At 33.9% G+C, this 14,329-nt stretch overlaps 2 protein-coding genes across 4 annotated transcripts in view; one reads left to right on the plus strand and one right to left on the minus strand.

The window, feature by feature from the left end:
• Positions 1-560: 560 nt before the first annotated feature.
• Pym (partner of Y14 and mago) lies at positions 561-2,756 on the minus strand. Its single transcript, XM_072897342.1, has 3 exons — positions 2,551-2,756; positions 2,080-2,173; positions 561-1,999 (listed from the first exon to the last, which is right to left on the minus strand). Exons 1-3 carry the CDS (start codon positions 2,579-2,581, stop codon positions 1,477-1,479), a joined length of 648 nt encoding a protein of 215 aa, XP_072753443.1. The 5' UTR covers positions 2,582-2,756; the 3' UTR covers positions 561-1,476.
• Positions 2,757-3,638: 882 nt separating this feature from the next.
• Positions 3,639-14,329, plus strand: part of LOC140673950 (uncharacterized) — a 28,330-nt gene continuing 17,639 nt past the window's right edge. Inside the window, exons 1-4 of one of the 3 annotated variants that reach the window (XM_072907247.1) lie at positions 3,639-3,932; positions 8,345-9,344; positions 9,889-9,988; positions 10,122-10,284. In XM_072907247.1, coding sequence (XP_072763348.1) covers positions 9,092-9,344; positions 9,889-9,988; positions 10,122-10,284 — 516 coding nt within the window. In that variant the 5' untranslated portion in view covers positions 3,639-3,932; positions 8,345-9,091. Of the gene's footprint in view, positions 3,933-7,780; positions 9,345-9,888; positions 9,989-10,121; positions 10,285-14,329 lie in introns of those variants that run through there. The other 2 variants (XM_072907409.1, XM_072907327.1) reach the window with 2 other exon arrangements.

The following is a 14,329-nucleotide window of genomic DNA, read 5'->3' on the forward strand; positions in this document are numbered from 1 at the left end:
AAATTCCTTGTCCTGATTGGTCGATCGAACGAAATACGGAACTTAAATGTCAAATGAACTGGACTTTGTGTTTAGAGTGAGAAAGCAAGTGATAAAGAACGCGATAACGATTTTTATTCTGCGCATGTCTCAAAATAATTCAAATCGAATTAAATTTCGAAAAGTTTTGAAACAAGTTTTATAGTTTTTTATTTGTAACTATGCGCTATTATGCATCGGGACATAAACTTTAATGTTATTATTTGTTCTTATTTTCGATTCGTTCACTATTATTGTCATCTTTTATTATTGTCAAACTGCTATAAAGGTTTACGGCACAATTTCTGTCCTATAGAATTATATATAATATTATATTATTTTTCTTTAACAAAAAAAAAAAAATAATACAGTATTATATATAATTATTTGGATATTCTTTTAGTTATATGTGCTCGATGAGTAAATGCACTTTCTTATACATAATTTTTCATTTTACTTTCAAGAAATTAATAGTAATTACTTTCAATTACACTCAATTGCTATATATAAAATTATTTATATAAACATCTTATTAACAAAAATTTTTGTAATAATTTTAAGAACATTTATTTATTTTTTTCTTTCACAAAAACGTAATGTACTTATATATCATTTTATACAATTGGATTTATTTGCTAATATTATAAATTGATAGTTTTTTTCTATCTTTCATTAAATGCATAATAATTGTTATTAAAACAATCTTTCACCGATGTTTACATATAAATTTCTTGGATAATATATATTTCTTGTATCTGGTGGATTGACATAAACCCATCTAAAATCGTTTATTTTATTGAATCATGTGCAAAAGACATTTCGTTTAACGAAAACTCCGTTTGTCTGTATTAAAACTTTCACACGTTACGTTTCTTTTTTTATATGAATATACATAGTATTTTCTCGCTAACAAAAAATTTTTCATTTGATTGTGAGAAAAAAAATTCCCTTTCTATAGTTTTCAAAACTGCAAATCTGGAGCATTATCTGACAATGCTAAAACTTTAATATCAAAAATTATTTGCTCTTATTCTCGTTTCATTCGCTGTTATTGTCTTTCATTTTTGACAAAATGCTGTAAAGGTTTATGGCACAATTTCTGTCCTATATAAGTTAAATAAGTTTGTTGTTACTGAACAGAAAGCAGCAAATTCTAAGCACTTTTCTGTTATTGAGGAAATACTATATATGTATGAATGTGTGTATACCTATAATGTTTACATGATTGAGTATTAAAATTGATGGTATAATATACCATTACGTTATAAATATATTTATCAATGATATTAATCTATGCAGAGTAAACAAGAGTAATGAATACATGATGCAGTTGCTGTATGTAAAATTGCCGATCGTTGGAAGGAATAAAGATTTGCTTTATCAATAAATAGAATTACACACTTGTCGACAAGGTTTTAGGGTTGGATGGCATTAAAACTTCTAATTAAATATCCTCCTTTACAAAGAAGCTTCTAATCTTCTTATTTCTTTGGAAATCTCTGTTTTTCGTGCCACTTTGTCAAGTATCTCCTTATCAGGATTTTTCAAAGCACCAGTTTTGATTTTTTCCTCTAACATTTCAATTTCTCTAATCTTTTTGCGCAAATTTTTTAATCTTTTTTGGGGATCAGTTGTTGTTTTCTGTGTAGTGTTTGAATTGTCTTTAATTATATTGTTTGTCGTAGTTTGTTTTGCAGTGGATAACGGCTTATCATTATTATGAGTTGAGACTTCTTTATGAAATTCAGGCTCTGAGATCGATAGTTTGGATAATCCTTCGGCAACAGGTTCGACCGCTTTAGATTTGTTTTTCTTTTTCTTCTTTTTGGATCCTTCTTGCGTTTTTGCTTGCGTACCAGGGATTACTTTATTCTTTCCTGCTAGAGCCTCTAGTTTGGCTTTGTGCTCAGCAATAAATTCTGGGCTAGCACCCACCGGATATAAAGGCTTCTTCACTAATTGCTTTCCTTTGCTTTCATATCTATAAAAGAAATAATATGTAATAAGAAATAAATATAATGATTGACAAATAAAAATATTGAAAGATATTATGAGACATACAGTGGAACTTCTTCTTGAGGAATATATCCATCTTTCACACGTCGTTGCTTACGCCATGTACCATCGGGTCGTTGGCTCGCTGGGATAAATGTGCCTAAAAATAATAATACCTTAATTATAATAATATATTGTGAATATATTTATACAAAATGTTTTAATTTTAGACAAGTGTATTAATTGGTATTTAGACTTACAAAAATATTGTAAATGTAAATAAAAAGTCTTAAAATTAATACATTTGCAAGTTTGTGCAAGGATCCTATAGCATAGCAATCATCTCGAAAACAGATCGCCGAGTTTGAAACGTGTGAAAATTTGTCAAGATTGATTATACAACAGCACGTAAAAAAGAACAATCTATTATTACACGAAACTGTTCATTTTTACGCTTGTTTACATGTTCGAGGTTAGAACCGGTGCGTAATCGACGAAGCAAGTCCGATCGCGATGCAGAGAATAATTGATCGTTACCAGTCTCGTCCTTGATGTAAGTTGACGCCATCGTTGTGTCTCCCAAGAGCGCACGCGTCCGTGAAAAAATAAATAAATGTAAAAAATACTCGACTATCCGCGTGCCATTCTGCGCGATTATATATTGCACGGAGTACCGAATCTCCAATGAGAGAGATTGGAGACTTGCAGCTTGGAGATTGGAGAGAAGGTGAGTGCATGTATGTGTTTGCTGATCGCGGTCAATGTATCTTCTACATCACTGACAGATGCCGCCACGTGTTAAATGTCAACGTGTTGCATTTCGTATTCATTATTTTTTAATACCAACAGATAGCGCTAGAAGTTTAATTGTCAAGTCGCTATCCAATCCATGAATATTCAATCGCTGGTTAAAAAACGAGTGCCTATTTCATTAATTATGCAGGATATTGCGGATATTAGATTCGAGGCAAGATCTTATTGCTCGCAAATTATTAAAAATACAGTTGAATCTTTTCCTTGACGCGAATTCTAACTTTTTATATATTATATAACAATTTTGGTCTTTAAGATGTTTAGAGAAAAATATATCCATCTTTTGCTATTTTTTTTTATATTTAAAAAAGTAAGAAAACATGGTTCAATGCTATAGAAATTATTTAAAATATTTCTTTTATAAAAAATATCAATAATATATTGATATATAAAAATAATAGAACACCCACACACATGTATGATACACATGATTTATCACATGATTTTATACTAGAAGATTATTTTGGATAATAATTAAAAAAAACTATGATATATCTATGATATATATATATATATATATATATATATATATATATATATATATATATATATGATATAGATAGATTTATGATATAGATAGATTTAGGTAAAAAAAAAAAAAAATTTAATAAAAAATTAAATTTAAATTATTTAACATAAATATAAAAAATTTAGAAATTTTGTTTAATAAACAATTTAAATCTGCACTTTGACGGTACTTTTAGGGTGGTCGAGCGAGTGAGAATTAAGAAGCGGGAACCAGGCGCAAATATCTCGACATCGACTTGAAGAGCACAAGCGGTCCCGAGGGTTACCCTTTTGATCTAGCCGGGCTGCTTCCGGGGATGCTGCGCGCGCGCACAGAGGGTTGCGCTCCGCGGTCTCATCTCGCAGTTTCGCAGCCTCCCTTTCGCGACCCGTATCAGCTCTATCACGGCTCAACCGGAGGTGCGTGCCAGTAATTTTTCGCAATTTTATCGTCCCGGCTGTCCGGGACGAGGTACTCGGCGTCCGATCGTTATTGCAGAGAGTCCTGGACCCGGGTTTCGGGTCCGGTCATCTCTTCGTTCCGGGTCACGCTCAATTCGGATGCATCGCTCTGCGTCGGAAAATGGAAACTGTAATCGGTACGTATGTCGCATCCATGAATCTTCGTTATAGATTACAAATCCCTCATCCCTCGTACGATAATTGAATGTGCGAGATTCGAGTAGATTTAATTATTTCCGGATACGTTTCTCGTTTCCAAGTAACTTTTAAAGGTCACCGGATGATACGTGAAAAGATGGAATCGTGCGTATCGTTCGATAAAAGTTCAAAGGCTCTAAGGTCAGGAACAATATAGCGGATTAAGTTGAAAAGTTTTTTTCGATTACGATGCCCGTACAGGAAATCTTTTGACTTACATAACTATCGTTAAGCGACAATCGGATTCGTCTAACTAAAAGTTCATAGCGGTTAATCAATGTAAATATATTTTTTTGTTGCATCACCATAAATTTGCATTTTTAACTTTGTTGTAATATATTAGGTTGTGAAAAAAGTTCGCGCTATTTTTTTCATAGATGGCATTGGTTGTAAAAATTAATATGATGACAATTTTTTTTATTTATGCATCATTTGAAAAGTAACATTTTGCTTTACGTTTTACGAAAGTTTTCGTTTCAATCAATGATAGTTCATATATAAATATTATAATTATATTTTCACCGTTTTCATTTCCGTAAAAAAAAAAAAAAAAAAAAAACACAGTGGAGACTGGGCGAAAGATATCTGCTTTGTATGATGAGAGAATAGTAAGCGATACTATGTGTCAGACATAATTCAACCAGTTTGGTAAATAAAATTTTGATATTAATGATGCACTCACAATCAGTTCTGAACGGTCATACAAAGTTGATGACGCTCAGATCTTGGCTCTGATTCAAAATGACAAAAAAAAAACCGGTAGAAGATCATTGAACAAAATGGTTAATATATTATTGTGTGTGTGATTAAATAAATTTCAAAATATAAAAATTTTAATGTATTATTTTTACGTAAAAAACGGTACAAACTTTTTGCACAATATTTTCTAATATTTAAATGCTCGGAAGGTATGTGAAAACACGAAGATTTGTATTGATCGAGAAAAATGTTGAAACAAATTTGTAAACCCAAATCGAAATTCTGAAAACAAAATTCAACATGAAATTCTATTTTTATTTAGTTTCATATATTAAGTTTAAAACATTCACACACATGATTAAAATATTCTCGAATAATAAAATATAATTTTTTAAAAATGCATAAATTATAAAGATTCATACTAGAAAAAAGATAAGTTTATTAAGTAAATATTTTTCTCCTTCAAAATCTTCATAGTAATCAGGGTAATGTTTATCGAAGGAAATGCACTTTCTCTTCTAAGAAATCCATAGATAAACGGGATAATATTTATCGAAGCGAATGCACTTTAGCATTTTACTTAAGCGTTAGGCGACAGATTGCAAGTAAGACTAAGTTCTATTTCTTTCTCCATAATTGCATTCTATTCTTTTGACAATCAAAATTGTGTGCATATATAGTTCGAAATCTCTTTTACGTTTAGGCTACTATCAATAGAAAATAATAATTTTTATAATAGAACAGCTAATTATACATGTGTGTTACTAATCTTTTAAAAGTCACTAAATTTAATAAATACGTTAAAATACATATATGAATTATGGTCCGGTAGACCATAATTCATGTATATATATATATATATATATATATATATATATTTTAATATCATGTTTTATTCTATATTATTAAATTTAGTAACTTTTTAAAAGATTAGAATATTCTGAAAAATCAAACAAAAATGCAATGTCGATTTTTCAAAGATTTATTTAAAATTAAAAATGTGAGATTATGAAATTATGTACAGTAATATGAAATTTCAAGTCCCGAAACAGCGATGGGAAATTTTACATTTTAAAATAACAAGAAAACTAACACTAGGACAATATAGTTTTCCAAAACATTTTATTCAGATTATATTATACATATATATGTATATATACAAAGAAAGGGAAAACAAGAGAGATCGGAGAAAAAAGTAATAAATAAAAGAAAATGTCAACATTTTTCTATTTTTCTATTTCATACTTTTTATCATATTTTCTGTCTATCATAACTATGATAAAAATTGTATCTGAGATATGCAAATTGCATAAAGTATATACATACAATAATAGGTGAACAATGTACGCGTAAAGTTTAATTTTCAATTCCCAATTACTTTCCTGGCGTTCTTGTTTCAATTAATCGAGACGTGACATCAGAAGAGCAATTGGTTTCTCAAAAGTCGTCGTAAAAATTTTCATAACGTAATCGTTGTCGCGCTTACTAGGTGCATTATGATCATTCGAGAGTAAAAAGACAGGCGGATCGAAAAAGAGAGCTGCCATGACGTGTTGAACGGCTTCGCCCAAACTGCGGTCCTGGACCTTGCAGCCTCCTCCTCCTTCTTCTTCTCCTCTTCCTCCCCTTCCTCCTCCATCCCTCTTCCATTCCCCTTTTCATCGGACATTGCACCGATGCAGACGAAGCGTATGAGAAACGGCCGTCTCGTCAGAAGATGGGGATCGTCACTCACGGGAAGAGAAGACGGCTTATGACGATCCAGACGACGCGCCTGCAACGCCCAATTCTCCCATCTCTAGGACACAATCTTTCTCGCGAAACAACCAACCTAACCACCAACCCCTGGGAAACTTACGTAACGATTGCGGAAGGCAATCTTGTACGATTACACGATTCATCCTTTAGGGTAAACTATTTAGGGTATGATGGCCATACGGAAAAGATGGCCATAGGATGTAATTTTTTCAATAATCGCTACATAGTCTGCGCTTTTTTAGTCATTATCAAAGATAATCGATATTTACAGTAGTTTATGCGTATAGATTATTCGAAATGACGATATTGTGAATCTTATATCATATTTTTACTTTTGACTACCTGCAAAGTTTTTCATTTGTCCACTAAAAACTATTATAATATCGAATAAATTACAGTTAAGCTATCGTAATCGACGTTAGACATATTATAAAGATATGTAAATTGTTATCAGACCTATAATTTTTATTTTCACTATTTTTTAATAAATATTATGGCCACCTTTCCGTCACTATGGTCATCTTTTCCTTAAAAGTTGGGTAAGATGGCCAATGCTTATGTCGTACTATTTTGATAATATAAAATTTCTATTGAATATTTTCCTTTTAATTTCGATAATATTACGCGATTTAAGCTTCAGTGAAGATAATATGCCAAACACTAATAAAAAAGTAACAAAAATAAAAGTATGTTTTTTGCATTTTAAAAAACTATGGCCATCTTACCCGAGTTTACCCTATCAAAATTTCAAGCAGGACCGCGGAATTGTTTGACGTGCCCGTTGACAAGAGAGATGCAATCAATCCTTCAATTTAGCATCTCAATACTTGATAATAGATTTGCAATTTACATATTTATACGTCTTCTTATATGTACGTGCTATTCGATATATTTTCGATAAGTTCGATTTTTACTTTACCACCTTAGAGTTCTGAATAGAGATAACAAGTGTTACGAACCGTGCACAGAGTAAGCGCGCTTAACGCTAGATTGAACTTTATCCCTGTGCATACCTTGCCCCCGTTGCATAGAATGCCGCGATACGCTATACACTATATAGCATGCACTTTACGGCGAGACGCGGCTCCGTCAAATAGGCCACGACGTCTATACATATATATATCGCGCATGCACGACGACATTATACGCGCCACACGGCGTATCGAGTACACATTGAATATCGTTATCACGATGGTCGACGGCGACTTTGCACGCGCAAGATCGTCGCCCGGGATTTTGCAGCGTGTCAACTTCTGCGAGCACGCGTCGACCGACACAATGGTCAGCCTTATACGAAAAAAAAAAAAAAAAAAAAAAAAAAAAACGCAGTAGATACTCTGAAACCTCAAAGCACTATTATTAATGCTCAAAGTATCTCGAGACTTTACAATATTGCTAAAATTTGGCTTTTTTTTTAGAATATTCGTATTCAACTAAGTCTAATTAGAAGATTCTTAGATCAGAAACTTTCAATATATGACAACTCGATTGATATACCTCAAATATGTACTTCAAGATTGCTGATTACAAGATTGTAGGTTCCGTTACTTAAACTTGTGTTATCTAATTATACTCTTAAATTAATTAATTTATACTCATTGATTATGTAACACCTCAGACAGGATGTGTATCTCAGAGACAAGATAAAAAATATCACATCCCGTCTTTTGAAAAACTTTAAAAAAAATTCAACGATATCTATGTATATCTTTATTACATATCTTTTCACTTAAGTAGTTATTCAATCTATTTGCACAAATTATAAAAAAATAAATTACACTCTTTATACCTCTTAAATTGCCATTATAACGTGATTCAAAAAGGATAATTTCTCCTCTCTTTCTTGATTTTATATCAATTCTTTTAATTAATTAAAAACAAAATGTTGTTGCAGTAACGCGTCAAGATCTACTAGAAAAAGGAGAATGAACTTTCTGTACGCGAATAACATTTACGATGGCTGTGCGAACATTGAGAAGACAAATGATAAGGACGAGAAAAAGGAAGTCAAGTAAATAACAGATGAAGATTTCAACTTTAAATTTTTTAAATGTCATTTACCTTAAATGCATTTGTCTTAAATATATATTATCGGCGCTAAAGGGAAATAAAGGACAAAATCGCGAGAATAACATTTTCGACAATGTAGAGGAAGAACTGGAACGGATTTATCCCTTTATATCGCCATGTCCTTATAATACGGGATTTGACGATATCGTTATTATTTGAAGCGATGGAATAAAAGAAAATGAGGATGCAGCGATATGCTAACCTGTCGTAAAAGCTTGTCACAGATGAAATGACGTGCCTGAAGAATTGTATGCATATAACAATATAAAACTTATACGTATATGTTTACCTTACATATTAATCTATCAGCAAAAGCTATTTCCATGCATCTGTCATTATCTCCGAGACGAGAAAGGAAGAGAAATAAAATCAAACACGATAAATTGATGCGGTTGAATAGAAAACATTAGAATTATACGATAATAATATAAAAATAGAAGAGGAAGATAATGATCGTAGATCGAAATATAACGACGTAAACCGGCCGATTAGCTTCGTTGATCCTCCTGATCGATACGGAATTCGTTTAGCCGGCAAATTTCCCGGTGATGTATCGTCAGGCACGAATGAAATGGCAGAAACGATGGCACACAATCGTACAACGTACGCCAAAAGGACAGCTAGGAAGCTGAATCTCACGTCGATGACGTTCCTTCCTTCCACCGTGGTCGCGGCCGCGATTAACGCCGAGACGACGGTATATCCGACTAATCCGTCCACGGTAGCAACGGGCGATCCTGCAGCCACCGTAACTACCGTCAAATCGCACCATCACGTTCGCAACGTGACGGAATACCTGGTTGAGCATGATGAGCTGGAGCATAGTAAGTAGGACGTTATTACGAGAGAAGGTATATGAATGCTCAACGAAGGGCGGCGGTTTTGCACAGTTTTTTTAATTGGTTATACATTTTAAAGAATTAAAATAGTTGACGCAGCCAAATGGAAAAAAAGCTGACGTATATATTTCTTGAATTTATTAGTCAGTTATTTCGTGATGATAATTTGATAATGAAGGAAAATATATAATCTCTTGAAAAATATGTGAACAGAAAGAGATATGATCTCACATTTAATTTATTGTTAATAAAATATTTTTTTCGGATAAAAGAATTATTTTTCATTCCGTTAAAGAGAAACTCGAGGTGGACCAAAATATTGGTGTGTAAACTTTCTATTGTCATAGATTTACGCATCTATGTATCCGCGTTCCCGTTTTCCTTAAAATTATGCATACGTATAAGCTTCGACAAGACAATCGCGAAAATTTCATCACGACAGTTGCCACATTTCGCCAGCTAGTAAAATAATCCAAATTATTATATCGTGTTTTCGCTTCGAGAATTTTATGGTCATTATATATTTCAGGTATCCTTGCCAACTTTTCGGACATACAGACCGTTTTACTCGCATGCATATCGACATTATTACCGCTGATTATCGCCTTGGGAATTGCCTTCGGCGTCAGGTATGCTAACTTTGCTTATTGCGAAAGAGGTCCGAAGCACCGGCCGAGTTACTTTTTAATTACACGTAGTCGGCGGTAAGAATTTTCTTTTCTCTTTTTTTTTTTTTCATCTAACGTACATGTTATTTCGCAGGCACGTGTGGCAAAAGTATCGAAACGGCCGGGACAGCGGGAATGGTTTACCTTGGTACAAGAGCGCATGCGACCGCGGTGATGTAGTCGAGTCCCAGCATCAGCATCCACATTCCGGGAATGCTCCCGTTCAGACCGCCACGAGGGTTCTCTCCGCGCAGGATGTAAGTTAATGACTTTTTCATCTTACATGTTATCTTTGCAAGAAAAATGTTGTATAGACAAAATATACTCGCCATCTTTCAAATCATCCAATGGCCTTTCTAGATATTGCAAGAGATAATGTGAAGTGAATGAAAAGTCGTGCGTGTAAAATATGCAATTTAAATATAGGTTTGCTTTCTTCTCGTCGAAAGTTTCCAAGTATCGAGTAAACTTTGAAAATGGAAACCCGAAGAAAATTTGCCGCGTGAATTCGGGCAAGATTTTTTTTTCACCTACATCTCGCAAAGATAATGCGAGACGAAACTCATCAGACGGAAGGGAATTACGGCTGGATCGATCCGAGAGCGCGTTGTGAACTTTAATGCAATCGATACATATGTATATAGGGGGCTTGTTTGATCCTCATATGCATGCTCGATCAGCTTACATAATACGGTAACCACGCAAATACCATCGGCCTTGGTTTAAATCTTGAAGCTGTGCCGTAATAGGATACACGGCGGACATTTACGGAACTCGGCCCAGATTACGAAGAGTGCTCTAACACGTAACACGTAAACGTGCCTCGACACGTAAACACTTCTTCTCGCGTCGCGCGTCCGTGAATTTTGGTCGGTGCGGCGCGAACGCCGCGATGCAGCTCCCCTCGGCAAGGATCCAGGCTCGGGCATGCAAAGCGGATCGCGCATCGCGCCTGGTGCGGCGATCGAGCAGCCGAAATCTATGGCTACAGACGTACCGTTATAACGCTTTGCATTTAATAGCGATACATCGCCGCGCCGCGCCGTGTGTTGCGCTCATTCGTCTCGCTTAACCCTTTTCGCCGCTGAACTCCTTCTGGCTAACATCTCCGGCTAAAATACCGCAACGCGCGCAAGCTCATTTAAAATTCATACCTCTCGCATAATTAACTCACATTCGAAAAGTTGAGCTAAAATAAAATTTCGTTTGGAGCGAAATGAATTATTGAAATGAATTATGACAAAAAAAAAAAAAAAAAAAAAAAAAAAAAAAGAAGAAGAATAAAAAATTAACGATAGTCTCGGACACGTGACATATATGTATATTTCTTTCATAATATACTTTCAAAATTTCATCATAAATTCCTTCAAATCTATTCCGTCACATTTGCAATCTTTGCATTTACGCGAGGGAATTGCAACAATGGGTCGCGTTCACGCCTCGTGCACGTGGCCAATAAATAATTCGCGTTTATCGAGCTTACGGTTAGATTCAGTACATTAACTTTACCCATCAATTGACGTCGCGATATATTATATTGTTCGAACTACATATTGTGCGGCTTTCCGCAAGCAAGTACGCACATTTTCTGGGTGTAGGCGAACGCACGTTGCAACAAACATATGCAACGCATTATACATATAGGCGCACACATTATTATTATTTACATATGTGCGTATGACTCAGCTAAAAATACCGTACGTCTGCTTGGCGCGAGAACGGGTGGGATTGACCTGATTTTAATTTTGCGCATACGCGATCGCGATAACGGCCGCTTTAGCCGAATTTGTCGCGAGACGCATAATTATCGCGAATTGTTTTCGTTCTATTCCAATATCGCCCCGTCGTGCAAATGCAAATGTTAGCGCGCTAAGGTCAAGAAAGAAATGCATTCCATTATAACCGCTAAAGCAAGCTTCAACGAGATTGGCGACATGCACTTATAACACATTACCGTGTAGAAATCATCTATTATATTAAGTACCATACATGATTGATAAACGTGAAATTTTTTAACGTGAAATAATATTAAAGTTTTTCTCTTCTAAAAAAAAATAAAAAAATAAAAAGCAATAGCTGACATTTTTGGTCAAATAGTCAAATCTTGAAGAAAAAAACATCATTAATTCTATTGATTCTGTCATTTATTATAAAAATTATTATTTTAATTATTATTATCGACGATAATCAATTTTTTTGGTTAATCAATTATTGATATTGCTACAGTTAATAATATATAAAAATATTGAAAAAAAGCGCGATTTTGTCGAATAATCTTTAAGATTAACTATAATATTATAAACTGTAAGATTGTCGTAGAATCAAATGTCGTTCTCGAAAATTGAAATATTGCACAAGTCGAGCAGAGAAATATTTTTTCATCACGCAAGTTTAACACGATGACACAAAGTTGTATTAGTCGAAGCAGGTTGATCGAGAAAACTTTTCGTCGACTAATGAAATAATATTACGGTTCTTTCCTTTCGTCCGCCTTAACCAGAGTCTGCGGAGCAAAAGGGCATAAATGCAGACGTTGGTGAAAGTTGCATACGATGTTTGACTTTTGCAATTAAACCGGACCAGCTTTCCTTGCGTGGCAATCCGTTTTTTTTTCCAAGCGACGGTTTCATTAGTATCGCAGGTTGTCCGCCTCTCTAATTTCGCCGCTCGTCGCTTCTTTCGCTTACTTTCTAATAAAATTGCGGTCACAATCATTTTCAGCTTTCGGATGCATCAGCGCGCGATTGTCCGTTTACGCAATGCGTAGAATATATATCCCGTAGTAGCGATATTTCTCTTTTATACAATTGCACAATTATTGCATTATCGAATATTTTGCACAATTATTGCGATATTAAATATTAACATATATATATATATGTATAAGCATTTGAAATTATAATTAAATTAAATAAAATAATTAAATGTAAATTAATACATTATTTCGTTAATTAATGCGTTCAAAAATTGTAATGTAAAATCTTCTCCTTATTGTGCGTGAAATAAAATATTCGCGAATAATTATAAATGCAACTAACTACGTATAATAAATATGTCGCGTCATTTTAAACGAACAATCTTCGATTAATATACGGGAATATATATAGAATCAGAATAATGCTCGCGCGTAGTTCTGGTGGTCTTCATCGTCAAATAAAAAAATTTATCTCGCGAATCAAGATTGAAATGTACTCGGGAATCGAGTAAAACAGACCAGTGAAACTTTCATTGATCACACGTGTCCCTACAGATTTAAATGCACTCGAGAAGCGAAGCTGCGCAGCGAATGAACGATTCAAATTAATTCAAGGTGAACAGTTTTTCAACGAAAGCAGAAGAGTAGTTTTCGTCGATGTTTTTATACTTACAATGTATTCACGATTATTTTAAACTCTGCGTTTAATTCTAATTGCAAGTTATCTCTCGTCGTATTACTTTGATTACAATAAAACATTTCTTCGGAATTTTAGAAATAAACTTATATTCACGTACAAATATCTCGCTTTCTTGAAGCTGCTCAGATGCTGCAATTTTACCGATGAACCAAAATTAATTGCAAATTTAGCGAATATGTGCACAAACACAGAACATTTATTTATATTTAGATACATAATTTGTCACTGATTGACGATAGTATCTTCATTTTGATGTGTTTCACGTACGTCACTATTTTACTGTTTTGCTCAGCACTAATAAGACTCACTTATTGCATTATTGGCACGCGTCACCAAATTTTATAGTATACTATCCAAGTTTTTATTATTATACAAGAGTATGCAATGAGAAAATGTAATTAATTCCAATAAGTGTAAAAAAATATCTTTTTCAAATATAAGAATAGATAAAAAAATTGTACATGTAATTGCAATATTCCACACGGAAGTGTTTCCATCTGAATACACAAAAAGAGACGTGTAACGTTGTAAATGAATTCAGATGGTTTTTCCATAAAACAAATTTCAACAACCAAAAGCAACAAGTGTAAGAAGGAAGGACTTTTCGTGTATTTTCGATAATCTTGTGTCTGAAATAAAAAAAAAAAAAAAAAATAATAAAAAAAAAGAAGGGTGTTTAAAAAAAGTTTTTAATTACATATTGCAAAGATTAAATTCTGATTCGAATAATATATGCTCCCGGCGAGAGAACTCCGAAGCGGGGCAGAGTGCACTTCTCACTTGACGAGAAAATTCGGGAGATTTCGCGTCTCTCGAATTTCTCGCAACTCGCACCAAGTACATCTTCCGATAATAGTAAGCCGCCAGCGGCTCCCTTGTCTATGCCGGTCGCTAGTTGCTCGCGTAG

Source organism: Anoplolepis gracilipes, chromosome 1, assembly GCF_047496725.1.
Source record: "Anoplolepis gracilipes chromosome 1, ASM4749672v1, whole genome shotgun sequence".
In the NCBI taxonomy this organism is placed as follows: Eukaryota; Metazoa; Arthropoda; class Insecta; order Hymenoptera; family Formicidae; genus Anoplolepis; species Anoplolepis gracilipes.